This window comes from Pomacea canaliculata, linkage group LG13 (assembly GCF_003073045.1).
Source record: "Pomacea canaliculata isolate SZHN2017 linkage group LG13, ASM307304v1, whole genome shotgun sequence".
In the NCBI taxonomy this organism is placed as follows: Eukaryota; Metazoa; Mollusca; class Gastropoda; order Architaenioglossa; family Ampullariidae; genus Pomacea; species Pomacea canaliculata.
This window is the reverse complement of record NC_037602.1, coordinates 21,140,883-21,168,525: the sequence shown is the minus strand read 5'-3', so window position 1 is coordinate 21,168,525 and position 27,643 is coordinate 21,140,883. Positions and strand designations below refer to the sequence as shown.

The following is a 27,643-nucleotide window of genomic DNA, read 5'->3' as shown; positions in this document are numbered from 1 at the left end:
ATGGGTGCAACTCATACACAAAGAAAGCGCGACGATAGCTCATCTTAAAGAAAGGTCACATACGGGTGTCACAAAGTATGGAGTCAAATACAAATGTCACAAATAACGAGCTCATCAAAACTCAAACAGTTGTACAACAACAGGACGTTTACAGGATACAGTCACAATGCAGGATAATAATAAATACAAATAACCAACCTCTTGACAGCTTATTAGGCGACTCGCAGAGACCAAAAGTGAAGGAAGTATTAAAGCGATCATATCATGGCTATCTCTAAACTTGCTGCGTTGTGTTCCTGAAGATGCTGAAAGAGAGGGAAACAAACAGACATCAGATACGGGTACAAGTCATGCTGAAGCTTGAGGTAGGTAGACTTCTTAATATGAACAGAACAATTTGGTTCGTCGTCAAGATTTCATCAACAGCAATAAAAACACTATCAATATGCCTTCTCTCTCTCCCCCCCTCCGCCACCCACACATAAACACACACGTGCTCTCAGCCACTCGAGGCACCACGTGTGACATATTGCTGTCAGTCATGTCACATTCCAGCGACAAAGATCTTGACCTCTGACGGCAGTAAGACAACCTCCTAGCTCTCCAACAAGCATATTTCAACCTCTGCCTCGTGATAACCCTAGAAAATAAACGGTGGCTTTTCCACCAGCCGTTCAATATCCAGAGAACGTTATCAAGATAATTCGATAACCTACTGAGAGTGGCTGCCCCTTAATCAGCTCTCTACAGTTGGTCGTAGCGAGGATTCATTCTGCATGTTCACTCCACGGTTACAAGCTCGCCGTTAAATACATGTACAGCACACGCAGTCTTTAAAAACAAAACATGATGGTGTTCCTTGGGCACTACACGTTTTGACCTTTGTATTAACAGGTCAGAGTTCCGGCCATTAGTTTGCGCCGGTCAGTCAGTGCTGCTCTCTGTCAACTCGGGACTGGGACTTGCCATCTGTGTAAATTTGCCTCATCATTGAAAGGATTTAAAAACAAATAATTAAAAATATAAATGTGACTACAACTCTTTTATTGGAGAGACTAGGAAATAGTTATACAGAGTGGCAATTTATCACAGGTGGCGAATACATACGGGAAGGGCTGTGTGGAGTCTATTAGACAGAAACCAAAGTAGCGGTGGGACAAACATCTTTAGTTTCAAATTTCATCCTACTAAAAATCTCACGAAAATATTTTGCGTACAAACATTGTCTAACTGGACTCCCAAGCCGATATCAATGTTGTCACGTGGTGTCATGATGTGTTTATCTGCAAAAACCCACTGCAAGGACACTGATGTCTCTAGAGGACTGTCGGCACCACAGACTTCTATGATGAAAGGTACCTTCAAGGGAGAGAACGTCAACTTGAGTGACGTCTGGGAGTTACTTCCTCTTCTTTCTTTGGGCAAGATCGCGAGGAGGCACAAGAGAGCCCTCCCTTCCTCCAGCAAACTTCCGGCACGTGCTCACAGGTGATCACATGGCCTATGTTCTCACGGGGTCAGAGGGCACTGTCACGGGGAAGTGACGTAAGTGACAGAACGTGCCGTGGTGCTCACTGTTCTGTGTGCACGTGTGCAGTTCACTGTGTCGCCCATGTTTTCCGGGCAGCAGGTTAAGGTCCACAAAGAAACAGCCCTTGGCGACAAACGCTGGCAGCTTAGGGTTCCGTTCCTGATGGGCAAACTGCTCAAGCACCTGTCATAACCAGCCTCAGTGTGCCGTGCATGACCTCACGGGGTCGACGGAGTTTGAGCTGATGCATCTGTCAATCACACAGACCAAGCTCTTCTGTCCATCGTCTCAGCTGCTTGGTGAAGGTGAAGGTCTTAGTCTACTTGTCTCAGGGCAGGAGGTGGAAGTGGTTTGTCTTTTCCAGGTCACGGCATGTGACAGGTAAACCTTAACCATCATCTTCCGCCGCTTGCAACGTCCCCTAGTGCATTAGATTCCCCCATCCCACTCCTACCCACCCCCATCTCTGTTGAGAAGGCAGAGAAAGTTCCCCAGTTACAAACCCGAGTTAAACCATTGGCTTGTTTTAAATTCTTTTCAAGAAAAGACCAAATTAATAATTGTCGTTTACCCTTTGTAAAAAAAATCTTTGAAAGTATTTTGAATAATTAGTAAAAGAATTTCGTATCGCCAGGGTTCACTATGTTCCTGCATGGATAAGGCTAAAAAAAAAAAGTATGTTTCAACTCTTAAGTAAAGAAAAGATATCTTTCACTATTTATTTCCACTCTGTATTTCACGTACAGTTGCGTGGCGTGTGAAAGACATTAACAATTGAAATATCTTGTAACGATCAAATCGCATCAAAAAGAGAGAGAGCTATATCAGTGAATACTACAGTCAATAGTATCAATTAACAGAATAGGTGCAATCTTAATTGCTCCTGTTGCTTCCCTTTTCATCCTCCGCCAGGTTAATCCACCTGCTGCTCTGCACGTGAAAATACGGCCTGCGAGACACCATTAATTGACGAGCTGTGCGGACAGCAAAGGCACGAGGGACACCCTACACCTCCAGGATCTGCTCCAGAGAGTGGTAATAAATCAGGTTCTATGTCTCCTCACGTGCAGACGTGCTGCTGTGGCGTCTTGGCTAACCGAGGCCGTGCGCCAAGTTTGCCTTGCCAGGACCGCCATGGCGCTTTGTTCTCGGCGTTTCCGATCTTTCGCCATCGCCTTCTTAAGCGGCTCGCAAATAAAGCTTCAAAAGGCGAAGAAATTGGAAAGTTGAAACGCCTGTGTGATTACAGCGTGGAGTTGACTAGGGATCTTCTTTACATGCCGTTGTGTTTAGAGATCTATCAGTCGCCGCCCTGTCCTTCACTCAGCGCCGCGCATGCGCTCTCCACAAGCACGTGACATGGTCGAGAGTGACGAGATGAAAGAGAAGATCCTGCTGGCATCTTGAACACAAATTGAGATTCAGAGAAAACGGGACTGGCAAAGTGGATCTGAGATACAGTCACTACCTCTCCCCTTCCTCTACCTCGTGTTTGAAGCAATTGTCAGAGGGGAAATTTTTTTTTCCTCTCTCTCTCCCGCTTTTCTTTGACAAAGGATGTTCGACATGAAATAGCTTTGTTACAGTACCTTAAAAAACTTAACGATACGTGCTTTATACCGTACTATCCAGGCTTTTGCCCTGGCTGATTTCTGCCACTATGCCAGTTGTGATTTTATTAACATTCAGTCTGTTGTTTTAAGTCAGTCTTATGCGCACCACCAGTGTAGCGAAATAGTGAAGCGCTTGTACTGTTTAATTGAAGTTGTGCCTCCGGAAGTCAACAAGCTTCTCAAATCAGTGCCATACATCGCCACAGCCATTGGAAGCAAAGGTTGACGATCTTTGTTGCCGCAGAAACAATCACCCAAACATTTTGAATGTTTAGGACTTCAGGGCCGTAGTTGAGTTCTGAAGTTATTTTCTGGGTTGAAATGAGGATCTCGAGGAAAAACGTCTTATTTTCGTACGAGCAATCCCTTAGACACCACTCCATTTTTTTTAACCCCAGAAGTCTTTGCCGTCACTTTTATTAATAATATTATTTTTAACGAATATGTCAGGCTGGGAATTTTGCAATCGAGTTTTCACCCACTTCCCATGTTCATTTCAGTTGACAATGCAATTACAAAATTATATCCAGCAGCTCACAAGCAGTAAAATAATTTTTATTTTGTATGATAGCTTTTAGGCCTAATTAAGGGAGAAGGTAGCTACTGCTTAAGGACTAGTAAATTCTGGGCTACCTCTCTTAGTTCAGCCTATTTCAAAAGGGAATGGTCACAAAGTAAAACAAAAATAATCGACAACAAAATTCTTTTAACAAAAAGACCAAAAAGCTTAAAAAATAAAGTAAACATTTTTTTAAAAACACACACTATTCATTTTAATGCACTTAAGGGGACAATTTTTTTCTTAGGTCTTGGGATGTTCTTTAATACATAGAACTTCAAATATAAAAGTGTGAGGCACTCTTGAGACATGCCAGGGCACCTATGTATTAAAGAAAATCCCGATACCTTAGGAAAATTACTATTTTACCCTTTTTATTTCATTTAAAATAACAAAAGTTTGCTTACAGAAAAATGTTTTTGTTGCTTATATTAATATATGGGTAAAGGAACATCTGAGAGGTCTGGACATCACTTAATAACTTCGGAAACACGACACTTGTTATTTAGTTTCCCATGTTGCCCCAGGACAACGACCTAACCTCGGTTCTTAGCTAACGGCCCCGTGGTTTATCAAATCAAAGTATTTGCATTCTTCGTCCATAAGCCTTATCACAATGTCTGCAGACCTTGTTTTGCTCGGCATCTCTTAACCATTCCACTCGGTTCCTCACGGGGCGTCTGGTGACCAGCATCAAAAAGCACTGAGAGCAAAAATAAAATTTATTTAATCATCACTTGTCACGTGATGCCCGTTGGTCTCGCGCCTTTCGTGACGTGCACTTCCCTGCTCAGCTCCCTTCTGTATTATTGGATGCAGGGATGAAGGGGCAGAGAGCTGTAACCTGGCTTTGCTCGCAACTATTTTGTAGCGATTCGTTCTCCTTACCTGCGCCTCTAGCTGAGCGCAAAATGTTATCTAACTCAGCCACAGCAACTTTATCCAACTCACCTACCAGATTACTTACCAACTTTAATTAACTTAAAGCAAGTTGCTGGAGAAACAACTTTATCCCAATCACCTGCCTGGTATCAAAACAACTTTACCAGCTTATGTGCATCATTACACCTAAGCTTTATCTCGCTTCTTCCGGTTTGCTTCTGACAGCCCTCTCCCGTCAACTTCTGTTTTTGCAGTTCTTATAATGCTTGGCTTGGTGAAGTGAAGAACGGAGAGCCTGGCCTCATGCTGAGGTTCGTTGCTATATCATCATCGTCGTCGTCGTCGTCGTCATTATTATTAAGTCCTTTATGCTGCGCAGTAACATTATTCAACTTAACCTAATTCTTTCATGATGTGTTTCTTTTGTGTTTTCTTCTCCTTCTCGTGTCTTCCCTACTCTACTGCCGTGGCTGTTTATTCAGCCCGCACATCTATCAGGACAGTAAAGATAGCACGAAGTTCTGGGCGCCACGCGCAGCGCTTGTATCCAAAGAAAACACTTGCACTTCTTTCTTCTGTTTCGTTGTTCTTTCGCCACCTCCACCACTCCACCTCCTTCTCGGAGAGAGGTCACTGTCTTCAAGGCTGGAGGAAGGGAAGTAGCCGAGTAGGGGAGGTGCCGGGAGGAGAATCTGACTAGTGCAGAGTGTGCACTGCGGGAATGTGTGGCACCTGTAAAAATATCTGAGATGTTTAGCAGCGTTTCTTCACCTGTGAAAGGATTTGAGGTGTAGCAGAATCTATTCATACTGCGCCTGTGAAAATATTTGAGATGGTTTAACAGTTTTTTTTTTCTATGCTTACCCTGTGAAAGCTTCATAATTCACCTCCGAAAGGGTTTGCGGTGGAGTAGCATCTTTACAGACTTTGTTAAAGTATTTAAGGGTGTGTGTGTGTTTTAGTAGCGTATGGTCCTTGTATTTATTCGTCAGATCCCCTGTCAGCCTCTTTGAAAAAAAAAAATGCTAGCAGACAGAGAGAAATATTATGTAATTTTCTATTAGCTACCTGGTACAGATGATTTTTACACATTATGTAACTTTTAAAAAATCGTCCTTTTCGTGCTTCTTTCTCGCGTTTTCAGATATTGAGTCAAAATGATCTTAACATAAGGACAGTCTGTAGATAATCCAGCATGTAGGGGTTTTGTTTCATCGAAACAGTGTGTAGAAAATCCACCTGTGGACGTTTTATGACCCACATAGTTCTGCCAGCCACGCCACAGCCTCAGATGTAAGGTGAAAGGCGGATCCTAGCATGTGATTTACAGCTGTGAACTGGACTAGGGATCGTCAAACTGTCGCTGTAATTGGCTCCGAGTATCGTGAATCAGCCTCAGACAAAGATAAACTCCAGCCAGAAGGGAGCGACCGGATAGTTAATTAAGTGTCGAGTTCCTTCAAACACCTTGCCTTTATCCCACCTTCATCTAAGCAGAAGTGCCGCGCAAAAACGGGGATCGGGGAGTGTAAATGGAGGGAGGGGGAGAGAGAAGAAACAAGAAACACTGTGTTTGAATAAAACAAATAATAGTGTGAGCGAATAGGAGATGGATAATGTGATAATTATGAAGTTTCACTATGATAATCAGCGCCAAAAAAAGGATCTATAGCTTTGGGGAAGTGAAAAACGACTTTTTATATAGTTGTTTGTTCGAAGGCTGAAAATATAGCAGTAGAGTTATTTTTTCCATGCTGGTGAACAATTTATTCCCTGCAGACAGCCCAACATATTCGCTTACGCAGACTGGCAACAGGACATTTCCGCTGTGTGCTGGGTCAATACAATTTAAAGACCAACCTGAATGGTTTGCGTTTTTGTTTGTTTGTTTCTTTTTCGCAGATATATGTAGATATAGGCGATATAAACCTAACCTGTAAATTTCAGCTTCCAATTAATTAACGGATGGGTTTTGGAGGCTGAAATTTACAGGTTAGGTTTATATCGCCTATATCTAGTGATATTTGAAAAAAACGCAAACCGTTCAGGTTGGTCATTAAAGACTAAATGTTGGGTATTTACACTTTGAAAAGGGAAAATACGATTGATTTTATTTTAGCAGCACTCGAATTTCGGGGATTTAAAATAATTTGCTCATGCGCCTCTGCTGCCGGCTTGTGTACAATAAGTTTGGAATGGTTATAAACTGAGATATGACAGTAAAGACCATTTTAAAGAACACAGTCTGCTTCCCTTTCCCCTCCGAAACAGCACAGGTCAAAGATTCAACTGAACTGATTTTAAGGGTAAACCGCTGAAATATTGGATTTTCATTTTAATGCTAGGGAAAAGTTCATTTAAAATTAATTCCACGTTCTTCCATGCCTGTGGCTGCAAAGCTGGTAGCAGCGTCAACTTTCCGAAGTATGTTGTGATTTTATTATAAAAACCACAGTGGCGAGTTTCATCTGCAACTTTCAGCTCAGAACTTCACTCTGATCACGGTCTCCATACCCACGACCACAGACCTCTATCAAAGAGGATCACCCTCTGCCTCTCATCTCTGCGCCCACAACCAATGGTGCAAGGGAAGGAACTGTCGTCAAATTAGTCAAGAAAGACAACTGCAGTGTTACTTTATTACACGAATATTGCACTACAAAATTTTTTTTTTTTTTTAATCAGAAAATTTCGAAATTGACATAAAAAAATTACTAACATAATAATAAACTAGATCATATTGCCTAATTCTTAGTGCCTCTAAAGAAAACTGAAATCGTAAGTTAACTGAGTGTTTACAGGTAGACCAATATAACCATAATAAACAGACGTTTGGGGCAGATGGGCTGTAGGAGGCTGAGTGGGTACTTGTGCAATAAAGCGTGGGTACTTGTGTAATAAAGCCTGGGTACTTGTGTGTAATTAAAAAGTCTGGACTTACGAGTTACGAGACCACGTGGACTGTTCATTCTGACGAGTTGTGGAGATACATGGGGGCTTAGGCAGAGTTGTTGGAAGCAAATAGTCAGTTAATATTTAATGCTTAATTAATTCATTTATATAGTTAATTTCCTTCCCTGAAAAGGGCGAGGGCTAAGTGGAAAAAAGCGCTCAGTTGCTTATTTTACCCCTCGTTAATAAAGAATTGTCATTGTCATTGTCCACCTGACTATGTAATTCATTCATCTGCATCAAAAGGGTCTGCTGCTGCTGCAAAAAAAAAAAAAATTGTCTGCATGGATGTAACCAAAAGTTTGTCCCATAAGTGTGCACTCATCTTCACATGCACACACACATGCACATGCAAACTCCCGCACAGCTAGAAACTACACAGTGCTCAGGGATATTTTGACTGACCTTGCCTTTGGCAATCTAGGTGTGGCATAGGTTGAAGAAAGTAAAAGAACAATATGACTGCTAGTTCTGGAAGTCTGGGGGAGATAGGGGTGGCACAGGCACAAGGGTGCAAGAAATCAACATGACTGCTAACCTTTATGGTCTCAGAATGAGGACTCAGCACATGCTGCTGTTCAGACAAACGGCTGTGTGATGTCAAGATATTCTCTGCTCGAGTTAGCCAGTCTTTCACCTTCAGAGTCTGGGACTGGAAGTCAATAAATTGGGCTTCTAGAGCCATGTGTTCTTCCTGTCACAACAAAAGGACAAAGTCAGCCTTTCACCATTGTTTATACATTTCCTTTGAAAAGTTGACAATGACTACATAACCCTAACACTCTGCAGTGTTCACAATGACCATATATGCCACATAAAGCCCTAACACTAACCCTCTATCACTGAAATTCACATGTTCAAGAAAAATTAGCATTCAATACATGAATCTCAAACATAAGATATAACACAGCTAAAGAAAGATTAACATTCAAAACATCTAACAGTACATTAAATATGGCAATACACTACAGTTCCACATGGGTATTACAAAAACTATAAATAGAGTCTCAATACCTGCACCACAGAAATGTAATTAAAACTATAGAATGATTATGATGATACCTCTGTTTTCACATGTCTGCTACTAAACTATGAATACACTCCTGAAAGACCCACGCAATATGTGTTAGTGCATCTATTTTAAGTGTCAATTAACCAGTGGGAGGTGGCAAGGTAAAATAGGTTAGCAAGCAAAACAGAAAGCTTTTTCTGTTCAACAAGTGGCCACCAACATTTTGGAATGTGATTGGTGTCTGCTAGGCACAGGGTAGCAAACTCATCTTTTGGCTTCTAGTATATAATTTTTGCCAATTAAAGTTTCTTTTATTTTCCTCAACAAATTCCACTCAAAACACTTATAACATTAACAGAAAATGTGATGCTGTTCAGATAAGACAGTGGTAATATGATCCATAAGATGTCATGGTATTTAACACTCTATTCCCACAATAGGAGTGTCAGCTAGATTGGTAGAAATATTATCAGCTGAAAAAACAGCATGCATTGCTGTACAAAGCAGCATTGCATTCAATGAGACAAATACTATAAAATGTGGAAACATGTACACAGGTATTAAATAGTCTATACTACTATGCAGCATTGTACTGATACTGATGTTGCTACTTTTGAATCAGAGGTCTGTTGTTTTATTGTTAAGGTATAGGTTCCAGGTGGCTCCTATTGGTGACTTCTAGTTCATGAAGGCATCAGTCTGTTTTTATTGTAGTAAATCAAGGTATATGTATCGGGGAACTACAGCTAGATTTTACATCATCAAAGACCATGTTTAAGTCTGGATTAACCTGCCATCACCTGCGCCTTTGTATCATCACCCTCTGTACAACGATTTTGTATATTCTCCCTCACCTGTAGAACACCTTTGTAGCGAGCTAGGCGCAGGGATAGCTCTGTCCAGTCTTGGGAGCAGTGTGTATGTTTATAGTGAGTAGTGTCAATTTAATGAAATGATCTTGCCATATTACTGTATAAGCTACACCTCGTATAATGAAGGCTTTCAAATGTCACTTCATGGTATTATCAGTTTGATTTAAAAATAGGTGAATGTATCTGCCTATAAATGCCTAGTTCTCAAGTATAATCTCAAAGACAATGGCTTTCACCATGACACAACGAGCTGTGGTTCACCACAACAGTGAAAATTGGGTGTTGTAGGTTAATATCTTGACTCCAATGTACCTCTCTCTGAATGTGACAGCTGTTTACAAGGCTGACTATTGGCAGGGTTTTTCCCCGATACTTTAGTTTCTTCCATCTTGTGTGTGTGTATGTGAGTGAGAGAGACGGGGTGAATGATGGCAAATGAATCTGTAAGATGCATTTGACACCTACTGATGAATGTGCTCATGTGACCATGTGTGTAAGCACCTTGAGTCCACCTTTGATGGTGGGATCTATAAACAAACAAACATTATCATCATTATTAAAAAAAATGGGATAGAGCACTCACCCTTAGCTATGATATGAGTGGCATTACGTGGTTGTATTAGTGGTGTCCTGTAAATTACGGTGTGAGTGACAGTGTATAAGCTATGGTGTGAGTGGCATTATGTAAAAAATGGTATGAGTGGAGTTGTGTAATCTATGTTGTGGTGTTGTGTAAGCTGCATGAGTGGTTTTGTGCCAGTTATATGATACTAAGATATGGTGTCAGTGTAAGTTATGGTAGGATACTGTATAAGATGTGATATGAGTGATTTGTGTTATGATGTGAGTGGTATTAAGTGATGGTATGAGTGGTATTGTGTAAGCTGTTATCTGAGTGGTATTGCAACAGATGACCTTAACCCTTCACTATGACATGATGACAGACAGTACTAACTCTGAACTGTGGCTCAGCTTCATCCATGAAAGACTCAGCAATGGAGTTGATGCTGCGCACATTCAGTTGTAGGGTCTTAATGTCTTCTTGCACACCCTGAAAATACAGCAATGACCACAGCAATGGTGAGAGACAATGGCAGCGGCCTCGTCCAATCACTTTGTCCATAGTCCCCAGTCACTTCCACAATGCTATGAAGCCTCCAGTCAAATGTCAAGCATTTGCAATACAAGTGAGTGCTTAGTCTTCAGTCTAGCTGCTAAAATAATAGAATAATTTATATTTTGGTGCATAACACAACATAGTCTATTACACTGCACATTACATTACACAGATCTTTACATTTATGTTAATATGTTTTTATTGTAATCCAAAGTTGTGTACTTTTAGTGGCCACACTTTCTGTTTAACAAAAATAAATCACTAATTCGTTTACAGACAAAAGAACTAGTAAGGTCAAATCTAGCTGAAACATGGCCTACCTTGTAGCCAAAGTACATGAAAAATCTAACATGACTTGAAATGACCCCATGAGGAAGTACTCCAATGAGAATGAGATACAGAACTTGCAACACCAAAAGCGCCAACACAATGTTCGAAGCCAACAATCTTATATACCTTACTTTCTTGAAGTTGGGCCTGAAGTGCAGGAATATCACCTACAGCAGGGTCCTCAGCATGCAGAAACACATCCATCTCATCCATCCACTTGGTCAACCCTTCTTGCTGTGTCTGTCAATGTCAAAGATCAGCAATGATATAAAAACTTCAAGAACAAATATCCATACTTTCAGCTGAGAAAATTAACAAAGAGTACAAATACTTATTAATAAACAGGAACAAATAGCACTAATCTTCACCTGTAAAGGCAACACACCACTCACTAATATAAATGAAAACAACCTTTACTTTGAGAAAAATTGCAAGAGTCCTCAAGGACAAAAAAAGATACTGTGCTTTTATCAACCTGGTATTCCTTCATCTGTTTGATGGCCTTGTCCAAACGTGCCTGACGCTGCTCAATCATGGTGATAACTGTCTGCCAACGGAATTAACAGAGGACAAATCTTGCTCCAGGCAGCCAGCCTTGTCTGGCAGCGACCTTGCAATGAGCTCACGACCAGCTTTGTTGATGCCTTCTTGACTGGCTGTGTGGTCTTCAATGTCTCGCTGAAGTTCCTGCAAAGATGCAAGGGTTAAGGTTTAAAGGTTAGAGAAAAGACTTTCGTCTCCTCTGTTTTTGTTTCCTCTTGTCTCTTCCTCCATTTGGCACTTTCTTCACAAGGTTTTAAAAGACTTGCATTAAGACAACATTAATGTTCTTTAATAGCCATATCTTTATAAAGTGACCAATACAAGTGTGGCAGGGTGGAAATTGGGATGCCACCACATACTGAACAGCCAGAAAAACAAAGCTGCTCAAATGCTTAGTACCTCCTCCCTGACCACGAATAACCAAGGCAACAGTGCTCAGTGTGTGAAACACCTGGCTGATCAAGATTGTTTACAACCAGGGTGGCCCTTCAGAAGAAGTTAGGTCACCCAACACCTAGTTCTTCATCTCTATCTTCAACCAACCCCTTTCTTCCTCTCTCCCTCCCACACACACAGTGAGAGGCATACATTACTTAGTTCTTCATTCCTCTCTTCAGCCAATCCCTTTTTTTCTCTCCCTCACACACATACAGACGTGCACATACATTACCTTGTACATTTTCAACTGATTTTCGATGCTGGACACAGAAGCTACATGCAGCTTTTCAGATCCTACTGCAGATTCCATGTCACTCAGCCACTTTCGCAAAATAGCAACAGCTTCCAGATATGATTTAGGTGGAGCCTTTTCCAGGGCTTCTATTAGTAAAGACTGTCTTTCCCCTGCACAATAATCACAAGTTACTAAACCTATCTACCTTTCTCTCTCTGTATAAAAGACATTAGTTACTACCTAAAACCTACTCTCCCAGCATGATATTCATTCTTCCTCTCTATGTATACATATATATAAATAAAAATAAATTTGTAACTATCTAAAACCTACTCTCCCTGCATATTCAAAAATTCTCTCTCTATATATAACATAAATTTATAGCTATCTAAAACTGGCTCTCCCTTAGTTTTCAAACTTGATGCTATTTGTCCTACTCCACTGCAACAGTCTTGTATCCATTTAATGCCTCATCTGCCTGAGCAATACTTCAGGTGACTAAGCACAGAAATGTTGCATGTGGCATGATCAAAACGTGAAGTAGCTAACAGCAAATTACCCTATATGCCAGACCATAACACATTTCATTCTCATTACAATATTTTCCCCCACAGGTGTAATAGGCTCTTCCCTTGTCCCTCACAACCTTTCTATTGTAATAAAGCTCTAATCCCAATCTGCCACTAGGAAGTACTTGGTGTGTATGGTAAATGGTAAACATTGCAGTATGTTTTACGATTGTAAAAACGTTCCAGCAATTAAAAAATAACAAAAAATTTGGGAAAATTCATACTGCGGGGGAGGGGGGGAAATTGGTGTTTTACGCGGTGCCAGCAACTGAGGCTATACTACGGCAAAGCAGCCAGCCCTGTAATTCATACTGTGCCATAAGGTCTGCACTGTGTCCTTCCAACACCACCACCCCTTCCAACTTAACATGGACAGCAAACGAAAAATTACCAAATTTATTAATCAAAATTGGCAATTATTATTTAGGAAGTGTATTCAGTTATAGAAGCAAACCAGAATAATGATACAGTAGACATAAATGAATGCAGAAACATAAAGATTTCTATCACTGAAATAACATGAATAGAAGACTGCCCAGACATCACAAATCCAGCATCAGCAAAGCCAAAGTGAAGACACAGGCATCAACTAGAACTTCATTGTAATGAGCCTAAAGTTAAAGCTGAAAGCGAAATGTTGCTCAACCAATTCCTGAATTTTCTGTAATTTGGAGAAGCTGCAAGATCCAGAGGTTGCAGAAATCTTCAAGCCACAAGCTTGATGCGCATTAGCTACCCTAAAAATGGTGAACTGTATTATTTTGAAAGTGCTTCTTTCAACAGGCCAAGAAAAGCTAGGGAGGCAAAGGAAAAAGAAACAAGTTTGGTCATCATAGTTCTATTGCTGTGTGGATACTAAATGTGGTCTCTGCATGCTGATCATGAGAGGATAACACAGGCATTCAAGGACAAGTGCCCGAGGAACAAATGCTTCAAATCTCATACAGAAGATGCAAAACTAACGATTTTGTCACCACTTTCATAAGACACCAGGAACTCCTGGCAACTGTGAAGAAGCAAACAGGTCTGGTTCAGTTTATGATATAGCATGACATTAATAAGTCCATCTTTCAGGGTACGTTGTAGGGTGCCTGGGGGAATCAATGCCATGATGGAAAGAGAAAGAACTTTGGAAAATGCGTAGGAGTAGACTGATCATTCCAAACAGGACCTGCTTGCCACTGCTCAAGATATGCCCTATTGGAAAACCTTGTCCATTAACCCATTCATCCAGACGTTTTGCCCAACAACCAAGCAGTACGCAAGAACAACTTAACTACTTGTTAGCTGATATCAGTCAAAGGAAATATGTGTAAGTCCTAAACAACTTAGACCAGCTTAATTGCTCACATGATTTATGACTTAAACCAGATTAATTACATGGTACCAGTCAGAAGATGTAAGTGTTAAGTACTTTACTACTTAAACAGTCTTTGTCTCTTACTATTTTTAGTAGAAGTGACTTTTAGTCCCTTTGTGAAATGACTTTTCTAAACTCATGACAATCACAAAAAGAAAGTGGAGCTTTATGGATACACAAATATTTTACAAATCTTTTCATGGTAATTTTTTTGATTTAGTGTGAGATCTATATGCTTGATTGCAGTCACCCATCTACTCCCCTATGCCTTACATCCTAACAATATCGTTACATTTGTACTGGTGAACAAGTACTCAGATTTTCTGTTAAAACAAGTGAGAAGTGTCTGCTGAGGGCAGCGGGAATTAATGTTTTAACATTGAGCCAGCAACTAGGTCTATATTACAGCAAAGCAACAAGCCCTGTAAACAGATGCTGCATGCAGAGAAAAAACAGCGTGCCTGAGACAAGGTCTGAACCCAGGACAGCCAATCCTTACTGTACTGGTGACAGATGCTAACCATTGAACCACCAGACTACCCAGGAGTGTCTGCTGACTAGCTGGGTATATTGGATACAGACTGAGAACACAGAGTAATCAAATTTTCTGTTAATACAAGGGAGAAGTATCCTTTGGAAACACTATGCTACACAGGACTGTGAGACTCTATTAGATGTGTTATCACCCTCAAGTGCACATTACATAATGCACTTTAACCTGCTCTACAGCCTGCTACCCACCCACACTTCCTCTTACACTCCTGTGAGAGGCAAATTCATTATATTAGATATATCTCTCTGCTGTTTAACATTCACAATTATATTTATGTACTAATACTTTTTCAATCACTGTTTTGTGCAAAAGAAAAATTTCTATAACACCATCTGTATGTTTCGAAGTTTGTATTATTATTTTATTAGCACACTAATTTTATCGCAGCATTAAATGTGAGCAAAGTTTTTTAAAAGAAATCTTAATTTTCATTGTTTAAATCATTATTGCAGAAGATTTCAAGATGGTTCAGTGTGATTTTCTGGCCACAGGTCAATGGCTGATATTTCTCACTCCAGAATAGCGTCACATTGCACTCGAATGTGTATGTCAGTATCCACAAACATGCAACAACAGATATATAGAGTAGTACATATAACATTACAACAGATACATACAGCAGTACAAATGAGATACAACAAATGCAAAATTTGTAAAGCACATACTCCTAAGGAGCATGCTCTTAGGATGTAAGATCAAGAACAAGATGTGGGCAACATATGAGGGACAGAAGAACAAGCAAACAACACATAAACGATGGAAAAATAAACAGCAGTATGGATAATGAATAATTAAAAAAAAAACATATACAGAAAATGGAAAGAGGAACCAAATAAAAGGACAGAGTATTGTGAATTTGCAAAAGTAAGATGAGCAGGGAAGTTGCTAGAAGCAGAAATGGGGGGAAAGGGTGCGAAAAAGAACTAGCATTCTGTAGACTGCTGCTTGGAGTAATGCTCAAGGAAGAGGTGCGTTTTCAGTGCATGTTTAAGGGATTCAATAGTGGGTAGGTGTCAGATATGGAAAGGGAGAGAGTTTCATTGTTTTGCTGCACAATAACTAAGCATCGTTTGGCCATATGTTGTTGTGGTGACAGGAAGAGTAAGGAGACGATCATCAGACGACGAGCGGAGTTGTCTAGCTGGGACACAAGGGTAGAACAGTTCAGGGAAATAATCAGCACAGGTGCCAGCAAAGAAATTAAAACACAGCATGGACAATTTGGACTGGATGTGAGAGCTGATGGGTAGCTAGTGCAGAAAACGAAGGAGAGGAGTGACATGGTCCCGTTTCCTAGCTCTAAGCACTAGTTGTACATATAACATGTACAACAGTTGTTAATATATGCTGCACTATAGCATGCGTCCCCACCCCAGGAAGTTGAGCTAGCGAGAAGTACCTCGGTGCCGCAAGGCGCTGTGGTCCGCTGGAAATAGCGGCTCGCATCACTCAGCGTCCCACCCCAGAGGTTTAGGTTTAGGTTTGGCTAGGTAGGGTTAGGATTAAGTTTGGTAGTTGTTTTGTTGGTAGATGTATATATTCTGTAAATAAATTTATGTCTTTAAGTCCTTTATGTCTTTATCTTTTATCTTTATGTCCTTTCAGTGTGTACTGTCCCTGTGTATGTAGTCGTGACACAGCAGAAGAGAATACACGAGAAGGTCCGGCGAAACTGACACACCAACTGAAAAGACACTTTACGTGTAGTCAGTAGGTAAAGCAGGGTCTTTTGTGGGCTCCTAGGTCGGCTGTAGCTCGGGTGCGTATGGAAGTAGGTATAGAAGAAATAGAACACAACGCGAGGCACGTAAGAACTAGGCGACGCACCCAACTAACGAGAGCCAGAATTTTCGTAGACTGGAAAATTCTCCTAGGGAACTTCCGTCCTCTTCCCTGGAGCGAGAAAGAGGAACGGACTGATTTGGCGCTAGGGTGTTAGCGATAGGCGTGGATCAGTCCGGTTACATTACAACCAAACAAAAAAGCAAAAAAGCAAGTATGGACAGACTATGTATAACTAACATAACTATGTGCTGACATATTAGCTCTACATTTATCGATATATGTGTGATTAGATGGCATTAATACCAACAAAAACAGATTTGTGTTTATATATAAACATTTACACAAAAAAAGCCATTTTATCCACGCATTAGAACAGGGGAGGGCAATTAATTTTCCCAAGGGGCCGCATGAGAAATTGGGATGGTTTTAGAGGGCCGGACTAAAATAGTTAACTCAGGCCGGCCTTTGCCCAGGTCTGCATTAGAATAACCATTATGAGACACAGTTGCTTGCACATACAGCAGTGAGGTATTTAAGGGCTTATAGGTATGAAGGACACAACATGCATATATATATTACAACTCAGGTAAGTGTGCCACAAGGTAGATAGACAATAATGCATGAGAATACATCAAGAGTAACCAACAATCTCTTTTTCTGACATACATGCACACTTGACTCAAATTAGGATGCCAAGGTAGTAACTACCATTCTCAAGCATGCCAAAATCTTAATCATTCCAAAAAGGCGCATTTCTGCACTTATCTGTGTCTATATAATTTTCCCTCTCTCTTTACACTTTTCCAAAATCCTCATTTCTTCCTGCCACTCTCTCCCGAACAATCTTCCCCACAAACTTTTCTGGTACCTATAGTTTCTCTCACAAAGATGTCTCTCAAAGTCTGGTAACTTAAACTACAAGAAAGCCAATCAGAGCAATCTAATGTCAGGCCACAAATCACAAATACCCAGTCCACAATGCCATGATATCAGATAAACGCTGGTGACTACAGTGATTAAACAGACAACAGTTATTTGTTTTTCAAAGTGATGATTTACTTACAGTCCCTGTGGTCTATGATGCAAGGAAGATATCAATCTATTATTTGGTTATTGCAATGCTTGCTTTCAACACATTATCAGCCATTTACCCTCAACATTTAACATCATCAACCAACCATTTACCCTCAACATTTAATATTATTTTTGACAAGAATTCATCTACTGCTGCTCTATAAATTCTCCTTTTCCTCATACAGCATTATCATTTCACACAGTCCACTACCACATATTTCTCGGTAAAGCATAATCATCTCCCATAGTCTACTATCACACTTTTCCTTGCACAAACATCTGCTGTCATCAAGACTGTTGTCATTAGCACTGTCTGCCACCATCTGCTCCTTTGTCACCTATATACCTACAGTATAAGCTTTTGGTTTCTAATTGGGAATGGTAACTATACACGCGTTTTGCCATATGTTTGAAAAGCGCTCTATAAATGTTCATTATTATTATTATTATCATCAATTTCTGCTATGCTGATGGCTTGTTACACACATTTTTTATCTGCATATCTTATGTCAAAGGCTACCTCTTCAGTGGGAACACTTTCGTCAAAATGCAATTTTCTGCTATAACTGTTTCCTCCCCTTTCTTTTCACCCGGACTATTTTCTCAGCTGCCAGTTCTGTCTCCTCATTCCCACTGTTTTGATTTTGAAAAAAGGGGGGTTCGACTGGCATCAGAAATATAATCTAGAACCCACGAGAGCGTTGTCTTTTGTGTTGTTGAGGAGAGATTGGGGAAAAGCCCGAATCTTACCTTCCTTTTTTTATTCCGGCTTCAGCGGGCAGCTTCACCCTCCACTTGCCGCTGTGACCTCTGACCATGTGGTCGCCATTGTAACTGGACTCATGCAAGGCGACCTCACCTGATTCAGAGAAAGATGATTGTCTTTGTGATTTGTCATCATCACAACACACACACGCGCACTCACCAACAAATACCTTTGTGCAATATAGGGTAAGTCGAGGTTGTAAAGATTGAACGTTTAACGGGTGAAGAAGTCAACTTCACTCGTTATCAGAAAAAGTTACTCTTTTTTTTTTTTGGTTAAACTGCGCAATGACAGAACCGTATCCCTAAATAATTTTTTTTTTTTACAGAACCGGGACATTATCAAGTCATGTTAACAAACTTCGAGTAGAAAGAAGACAGCAGAAAAAAATGCGATGATCAGCTCCTTCAAGAAAATTCTGGCAAAATGATTGTCAAAGACAGTGTACTAGATATTAGCGAATGTTTTTATAACCGGGAGATCAGGAATCTCAAACTATCATTAGCCGTCCCCTTTACCTTGCCGCACCTTGTAAATCATGACAGGACAGTTTAACAATGACAAAGGAAGGAGCCAAAACTAATCAGTGTCCCTATAAATGTAAGGGCATGCTGCTGTCAAGTCCACCTCACACACTCTTGTGAAAATTTCTTTCAACAAATTACAAAGATTACCTTGGGTCAGGCGTCACCGGTCACAGGACAAGTGGCTGTTTAAGCTGCCCGCTTAACAAGGCATGGAAACTGCTGAAACAAAAGTAAGACGTGCTTTAGTGTTGTTTTTAACCGGGAAACAATTGGACGAAGGAAACTGGATTCTGGTCTCTATTATTTTCTTCTTTTGATTACAAATTTACGTACGTTCAAAAATATATATATATACTGAATAATAAAGTGATCCTGTTTCGCGTCCCTACCTGAAAAATGAAGCCGGAAGCTGGCCGGCTTCTTTCTTTGGTGTTGTTTCCTCTTTTTTTGGTGTTGTTTTCTCTTTCTTTGGTGTTGGTTTTTTTTGGTGTTGTTTTCTGTTTTTTTGGTGTTGTTTTTTCAGTTGTTTAGCTGGCTTTGTTCCTAACCCCCGTCTTTGATTTGAAAACCAATTCTGGAAGGAAGAACTACAATGTTAAGTACATTTAATTTTGAATTGTAATGAAACAAATGCGGCAATTTAAATTTGAAATTCATAGTACAGAGTGATTTTTTAGGCCTTGGTGGTCCGCCATATTTTGTACTTAAGTAAAGTGGTCAGCGGTCCGAAATACTTTGAGAACCACTGGACCAGTTTACTGTACTTACTTTAATAACCGCTTCTTGTAGGTGCGTTCTTTCTCTAAGTCTAAGAAGCGCGGCAGGCTTCAGGTAGTTGTTTTTATATGCATTGAGCGCATCTTTGTGATGCGGATACTGGCGCGCTATAAAACTACATCATCATCATAATGCCCGCAAGATGACTGGGCTAAAACGCTGACGAGCTTTGCTTTTTCCATCAGAGGATTCTGCGACACACAGAGACAGACAAGGCGTCAGGATATGTGTAGATGAATCAGATGAAATAGGACTCCACTAAAAGAGGCTTGTTTATAAAATTTTTCTTTCTTTGTTTGATTTTTTCTTTCCTTTATTTTTTGGTTCATTTTTTTGTTCACTTATATTCGTTTGTCCATTTTTCTTTCCCGTTTCAAGGGGAAGCATAACAAGACCTTATAAACATAAATTGTAGGCAATTGGATTATCATTAACACGACCTCGTATACATTTTTAAAAAGTCACAGACCACCACCTGCTTGTGGCAACCATGAAGATAAAGCTGAGGTCTTTCCACGACACATCAGACAGACCGCACTACAAGTTCAACGTGCAGTTCCTCAGAGACCGCAGAAAGCAAAAAGAGTTCAACTGCGAAGTTAAAAGCAGGTTTGCGACACTGGAAGGACTCCTTGGAAGAAATAGTGGCCAACCACTGGACAGGATAACTAGAGACCTGGAAGACTGCCTGCACACACGTTCTGGGAAATCGTGGGAACCGCGGATGTGAACCGGCGAGACAGCAAATCATATTATTGAGTGAACAAGTGTATCCCAGATAGCATTGAAACATTTTATAAATGTTTATAAAAAGTTTACGCATTATGTTTTAATAATGTTTGCACAAAATGTTCATAAAACGTAAATTATGCCCATTAAAATTACGTTTTAAAAACGTTTAATTAAGAGCTTCTGGAAACGAGTTTTAAAAGTTTTATAAACGTATTTTCGTAAATGTTTTACAAATGTTTTAAGCAAAATGTTTCAATAATGTTTGCAGAAAATGTTATTTTAAACGTTTAATATGCCCATTAAAGTTAGGTTTTAAAAACGTTTAATTTTAAACCACACATACAAGTTCCACTTCAAACCTGGTAAGAATGACACACAGATTTTCATTTCCTTTTCATGAAAACATATTTAATGTCATTGAGTATAAACCCAGGAAACATTTACATCATACAATAACAATTTATCTTACTTGTACAACAAATGGTGACCATTTGTGATAGCAGTGAATCAATGATACTCAAACAAAAAAAAGAGAAAAAAGTATAGGAATTAATTAAACAGTGATAAATGAAAGCAAAGGAATTTTCTTAAATGAACAGACTTTTAAATATTTCAATTTCAAATGATTAAAGGAGAGGTCTTGGGGCCCCGTGCTCCATTGGGAGTTGCAAGGAATAAATAAACTAAAATTAAATAGAACTTTAGATTTACTATAAAAAAGAGTGAAATGCAAATGTACATTTGAATGATGCACAAAATACACAAAAATATGGTTATATCCCTCTGTAGATAACAACATTCAAATCTCTATCCTTATACAATAGACATATTCCAATTAACCAGGCTTTTTAGTGTTACAAAACTCTGTAAAGCAAAGCTGAACAAGGTTCATGTACTTCTTGTAAAGAGGCTTTAAGAAATTTATTTAGAACATGATCAGTTTGTCCTATGATAACTAAGAATAGGATATCGTGTTGGTGCTGCACTTCTCCAGGGTTCCCAGGAATCAGGGATGGTGCCAGGTAAGGACCTTTCATGCATTTGTAAGGACCTAAGTGATCGTCATCAATGCGTTAGGTTTTCTAATGTACGGTGGGAAAGAGGTATTATTTATGAATCTTCGGTCTTCTCTATTTTCTGAGATACGTATTACTATTCTAGTAATAAATAATCAAAGAGTTAATTTTGATGCCTATCTGCCATATTTAAATAACTTAAAAAGTTTTTACCTCAGGTGCCTGGCCTTAATTGAAGATGAGGATAATAACGATGTCACAGTTTTTACTTTCAATTTCTTGGAAGTCTCTTTTTGCCAAATCCCAACGAGGAAACGTAGCTACACAATTTTGCCATAACATTCCAGTAAATTCATAGGGCACAGAAACACAGTTGTCACTTCCTTGAAATATGTAGTTTCGTTTTCTCCTCTGCTTTCTACCCCGACTCTTTCTGCTGCTGCTTTCCAATGCACCCATTGTTCTTCTGTACTGCTTCTGAAGATAATAAAAATGGGAAAATTGGGATTTGTAAATTAAAGAAGGTTAATAGGTTTACAGATTAAAAACAGACTAAAAGAAGTCCCACACCACACTGTGGAGCTAGTGATGAAAAATGTCAATTTATATTATGCAAAAATAAGCACTTCTATCAGCACCTCTCCTTTTTGGTTCAAAATATGTATATAAAACAAATCCTCTATCTGTAACTTTATAATAATAATTACTAATATTTATGCATCATCACTTACTGCATATCATGGTCTGCACCTTTGAAAGCCCCTTGAATGCACACTTTTCTCCTCTTTGGCCTTTAGTTATAAAACCTTGTCGGCCAAGATTCGCCGCATGATCCTTTTTCAGGCAATCCTTTGCATCCGTACCACCCACACAAGAGAGGCTTCTGATCTGCAAATGCATTAGAAACAGTAAACACATCTGTCAAAAATATTCCACATGTCATAGGCAAGACAGGGTGTAGTGAAAATATACATGGCATTGATTATTTGTGCTCACAAATCACCTAGTTAAGCTTAAACCATACACAAAATGCTCAACATTTACACGCCTACAAAACAAAACCCAAAACCCGTAGAACCTTTTTTCTGCCAAGAGTCTGCGATATTTGGTCAAACATTTAGTTATTGTATTAGCAGGGTCAGACCACATGATGTTGCTAGCCTGAGATTTGGATGTTCTCACTGCATCCCTGCCTTAAACGAATACCAAAAATAAATCAGCGGGCACCTCTTTCACAAAAAAGCTGACATCTAACGGTTCATTCTCCAATAGCCATAAAAGTTATGAGGCTGAAACCTTTTGAAAGTGGATTTACAATTTAACTCGTAATGAATCATGTTCCAAAATATATGTGTTCGTTAGATTCACAAGAACTGATCCTTCTCAAATGTGTTCCCTACAAAAACATAAGGTTTTCAAAAACGTAAAGCTACGCTGTAAAAATTTACATAAACTACTACAAATTATTTCAATAAAGACTTTAACAATGAAATCTGCTTTACATGCAAGTAATTCATGAGTCATCATTAAGGCATCCTTGCAGCTCTAACAGCTCCTGCCAGAGTGCTAGAGCAGGTTTGTATTTGCTTATCAGAGCAGTCAAATGATTCAGCATATCTTTTGCTTCCTGCAGAATCAATTTTAAGTCTGTCCCTTGTTTGAGAATGTGCTGGACTAATGCTGCAACAGCATGAATACAGCACAGTGATTGAAAGTGGACTATTCACTTTTAAATACTTTGACTATTGGTGAACAAAGCCTATTAATGGTGGTTGTGAAGCAGTAACTCTTGTATAACCAACACTATCTGCAACATCAGATTGTGAAGGGGAATTCACAACGAAATGGAATAGGTAAACCAATAAGAAAAAAAGCCATAATATAAAATTGTCTACATTACCTGCGTTAAAAACTCCCTGGATACTGCCTCCTACTGCTGCAGTTTGAGGTTTGTCTCTTCTTGCTCTTCTTGCAGAGCATCAATGGGGTGCTCTCGTGATGATGCCAATATTCTGGTGGTTAGTGCATTCACCTGTGGGCATAAATGGTTGTTTATCACTTTTGGTTGTAGTGAGTCTGGCAGTGGTGGTGCTGCATGTGCCGACTGAGATCTAAAGTAGTCTTTTTTGTGAGCTGTCTCGGCCTAACATAATTAACAAGCATACCAAATATTAATAAGTGTGCATTTAAATGACAAGTTTTGAAAATTTAAGAATTGCTTATGTCAAAAATTGAAGAATAAAATAATAAATAATTCTTATGCTATACCAATCATAATATCAATATTACCCTCATGAAAAATTGAAATGAACTGCTGAAAGGATGAACTGAGATTGCCGTGGTTATTGTTAAACGGCAATTTTCGTTTCATGGCTCCAGACCACAAAAATTCTAATTACTGGACTCATACAAATGCCCCATTAACAACACTCAAGCATTTTCGAAAAATTACAATAATGGGAATCTGTGCTGATTTTGTCAGGTGTTCTCCAAACCTATGAATTCCTTGATCTCTTTTATTCTATAATTAAAACAGGAAACATCTATTGTTTCAAGATTTGCTGTATTTTAGCTATTAACAACTGCTTGTCTGACAACCAAATACTCATCTGAAAAGAATTTCTTTTCAAGCTATAAAATACTTCATGAATAATGAAATGCACTGTTTTACCACACAATACTGCACAAATTTTACATGAAAAATCAGTCTGTTCACTGAGATCACAGAGCATTTAGATGTTAATTGTCATATGGCTGTATGTTCCAGTCTGTAACCACAATAAACCCAAAGCAAGGTCTATGTGAAAGACACTGACAATATCCCAAAGCTGTTTTAAAAAAAAATAAATAGGAACAATACTTTGAAACTGTATCTATAGACTGACCAAAACAATATTAACCAGGCTGATGCAAATCTATGAATATATATATCTATATGTGACAATGAACAAACAGTATAAAAGTACCCCTTTGAACTCAAAATGCAAACATGCAGAGTCTAGGTATACCTGTCTGGCAGAGTTCCCTCCTTCACATGTTTTGTCACCTTACTTGGTGGCAAGTCTGCTGCCATATTTGTGTGCTGAAAAAAAATAAACCATCATTCAAGAACCCTTCCCAGAAAGGCTAACTTTTTGTCGTGGGAGTGGGTTAAACTTTTCACTTTATTTGTCATATTTAGTCTAGAGATTATGACTGCATATACTTATGTCCAACTTGTATACTCAAGGAATTATGCTGAATGAAGGAAACATAGCAAGCAATTACTGTTCAGCTGACATGATTATAATTGTACTGACTGCAATTTACTTCTCTGGTATGCAATGTTATGATGCCATAGAAATAAAATGTTATTAAATAAAACTATCATCAATGAAGGATATTTTAAGAAAATAAAACACAAACAAATAAACATCATAACCAAAAATGATTATACAATAAAAGTGGTAGTGTTTCGCACTTTCTGCCATAGATAATGGTACAGCAATGAAAAACAAATGCAAGTAGTTAGTACATAACTATAGTAATGGTAGCGGTGTTAACACACACACATATACGAAGACATGCATGATTTAATAACAATAATAAATGCAAAATTTGTAAAGCGCATACTCACACTCCATTGTTTGTATCGGATCTGTCTTTTTTCTTTCGGTTCCGCCAACTCGATCTGCTGCAACAATTTTATTTACTCCGCTTCGTCCAGAGGGCGACATGATTTGGACATCAGTTGCCTTAACGTCTTAGATTATGTACGAGCGCACTATTCAAAACGAAAACTTTGACGAATCACACCTAATAAGCATCCATTAAATCTGTGTTGTACTAGAACACGGTATATAAGTGTTTTACAACCCAATGTTTTTCGCAAAGCACACGTGTCGTAAGCAGAAGACAAAATTTCGCGCCGCGTGGAATCATGGGAGTACACGCATCAACAAGAATAGGAAATATTTAGTTACGTAGCATAGATGTTTTATAAACTGCGAATGATTTTAGAATATCAAACCTAGTGATAAGAAAATATATAACAAAGTCTTTAAAATGTTTTTGTGAGGATTGTCAGTATCTACTCCGCAAATATATCCAAATAAAATGTTGAGGTGTTTTAAAAAATTTCGTCATCAGCGGGCTTATGACGCGCGCAGTGAAAAACGTTAACTTTTACATGTTTATAAAACATTTATTTAACATTTGGTTTTAAATGGTTTATTTTCTAACACTTTAAAAATGTTTTAAACATGTTTCATTTTAAAATGTTTCTTGGTAAATTTTTAAAAATTGTTTCTAAAATGTTTCATATAAAACCTAAACCTTATTAAAACCATGTAAGCCATTTTTAAACGTTTTTATAATGTTTCCATGCTATCTGGGATGGTTCCTAATTTCCTGTTAAAGTACTCACTTTGTTTTAACAACCGCTGCGCCACTGCAGTTGTCACAGCGCCGGCCATACTTGATAATATTGCTTGGCATCCTGAAATGATACCAAACCAGAGAATCAGTGAGTCAGTGAGTCATTCAGTCATTCTAGTTAAAATCGACCTTAAAAACGATTATTATTAATTCAAGATCTAAAGAGTGAGCTTTTTTAAATTTATCGTCATAAGAGATATTAGCATATGAAAATGTAGTAGGAATTCGCTCTTACTTTAGCCCTTTCACGGGGAAGGTCGTTCTCACTAGAGAGTTTGAGACTCAGCGCTGGCGCGACGCGTACGGGGACGGCAACGTGTAGCGTCACGGGAACTTGCGTGTGACGTCATCACTTCTGCCACAGCCAGCCGTACAGCTACACGGCGCGACGGGTAGATTGGAGTCTAGCGGTTATGACCAGAACGTGTAAATTGTTCGCTTTATTTCAGCTTTTTTTGCAAGGATAGTCAATATAATTTCAACTGTTTATAATATTTAAATCTTCTGCAATCATACTTTATGCTGGAAATCAAACTAAGCTGCTTGTTTATGAAGTTAAAGCAGTGAAAAACGACCATGCCTGCAATCGCTGGTTTATGTCTATTCAATCGTATGTACAAGACTTGCTCAGACACTTTTTGTGTAAACAGGGCCGCCGAGAGCCAGCCCGGGCCCCGGGACAGACGACCTCTCCGGGCCCCTTGTACTTGTAATCGTAAATTATTTTCCCAGTATATAATGTAAAAAAAAATCCACTGACCAAGACCGGGCCCCTTGTATTATTTGTTACGTCATTCATACACGGCATTCTGAAAGCTTTCGTCACTTACAGTATGTCGTCATTCACGCTCTCTCATTCTTTCACGGGCGTTCAGTCCTCCCAGAGAGCTTATAGATGTACATAATTTTCGCATCTGCACAAACTGTTTCCTATTCAAAGTAAGACTACTCTCCTCGTGATTTGTCTTCCAGGCAGACGGCAAACAACACGAGTTGTAACTTATGAAACGACATTGAACCTGGCGATGCCTTTTTCATCAGGCTACTTATTTTCAATCGAAAACGAAAGAAAAATAATTTGCTCCTACTTACTCAATATATGTTTGTCAGTAATTTCTGGCAAGTTGAAGCTGCAAGGCACGTGTGGCTACTGAGCCAGGAAAGCTTGCCTTTCTGGTTATCAGTTCGATGCACTCGTGGACGTAAGTTGTTAAGTGTCATTACGGGGATTTCCTATCAGGTGTTTGTGAAATAATAATAGACATGTAACAGGGTTAGATGTGATTCTTCCCCCAGTCTCTCCACAACACCAAACACAACACTGTCGTGGGTTCTAGATGGTTTTAATCCGACGCCAGTCGATATTTCTGGCAGTGGCGAACCTTGATCTCACATACTTTCTCCCTCCACACTAACTGCCCTGTCCCCTTATATACCCCTCGGGTGGGTCACTTTTCGCGGTCTTCTGCATCAGCACTATTTCCCGCAAGCATCAGCACTTTTTTCGCAAGCATCAGCACTTTTCCCGCATGCATCAGCAAAACTATTTTCGCCCTCTTCCGGCGACCATCCACCATCGCCGCCCCCTTGTCTACACACTACCATAGACACACCTAGTACAGTGAACCACACTGAAATGCTTGCAGTAAGTTTTGCTGTATTAAGCAATGTTTACATGAAAAGTCTAGTAGTTGCACCTTGTACTGGTATTTGCGTGCAAGGAACACGATAATATGGGACTAGACCAGAGAACAGATGCAATGAGCGATGCAATAACAGCTATCGTTTCAAACTGGGTTTTATCAATTCATTTCTCTCAAAAAATATAAATTTTGTGCAATTATTATTTTGTTGTTAAAATGCACCATTGCTTCAGCGAAGTCGTCGTGGCCGAGTGGTTAAGGCGATGGACTAGAAATCCATTGGGATCTTCCCGCACAGGTTCGAATCCTGTCGGCGACGGTTGTATTTTTATTTTTCTTTC

At 39.4% G+C, this 27,643-nt stretch overlaps 1 protein-coding gene and 1 non-coding gene across 9 annotated transcripts; one reads left to right on the top strand and one right to left on the bottom strand.

Moving 5' to 3' along the window:
• Positions 1-200: 200 nt before the first annotated feature.
• Positions 201-26,388, bottom strand: LOC112554641 (dystrophin-like). 8 transcript variants are annotated; one of them, XM_025222563.1, is made up of 13 exons: positions 25,895-26,388; positions 25,649-25,720; positions 19,487-19,686; positions 19,108-19,292; positions 18,866-18,934; positions 18,176-18,284; positions 17,415-17,426; positions 12,082-12,254; positions 11,344-11,555; positions 10,995-11,108; positions 10,377-10,472; positions 8,076-8,231; positions 7,199-7,795 (listed from the first exon to the last, which is right to left on the bottom strand). In XM_025222563.1, the coding sequence occupies exons 9-13, from the start codon at positions 11,401-11,403 to the stop codon at positions 7,697-7,699; spliced, it is 525 nt and encodes a 174-aa protein (XP_025078348.1). In that variant the 5' UTR covers positions 11,404-11,555; positions 12,082-12,254; positions 17,415-17,426; positions 18,176-18,284; positions 18,866-18,934; positions 19,108-19,292; positions 19,487-19,686; positions 25,649-25,720; positions 25,895-26,388; the 3' UTR covers positions 7,199-7,696. The 8 variants fall into 8 exon arrangements, with proteins under 8 accessions (XP_025078354.1, XP_025078348.1, XP_025078351.1 ...); XM_025222569.1 differs by lacking the exons at positions 7,199-7,795; positions 17,415-17,426 and adding an exon at positions 201-305 and having other exon boundaries at positions 25,895-26,386; XM_025222566.1 differs by lacking the exon at positions 17,415-17,426 and having other exon boundaries at positions 18,866-18,937.
• A 1,151-nt stretch (positions 26,389-27,539) lies between these two features.
• On the top strand, positions 27,540-27,621 carry Trnas-aga. The gene has a single exon. It is a non-coding gene; the product is annotated as a tRNA-Ser (tRNA).
• Positions 27,622-27,643: the final 22 nt, after the last annotated feature.

Excerpts from the sequence above, each read along its gene's own strand:
- LOC112554641 (XM_025222562.1), bottom strand. The coding sequence starts at position 11,403 with ATGATTGAGCAGCGTCAGGCACGTTTGGACAAGGCCATCAAACAGATG. Across the intron at positions 10,473-10,994 it reads CCCAACTTCAAGAAAGTAAG|GGTGTGCAAGAAGACATTAA; the intron begins GTATATAAGATT and ends CTGTATTTTCAG. Across the intron at positions 8,232-10,376 it reads AAGCTGAGCCACAGTTCAGA|GAAGAACACATGGCTCTAGA; the intron begins GTTAGTACTGTC and ends TTGTTGTGACAG.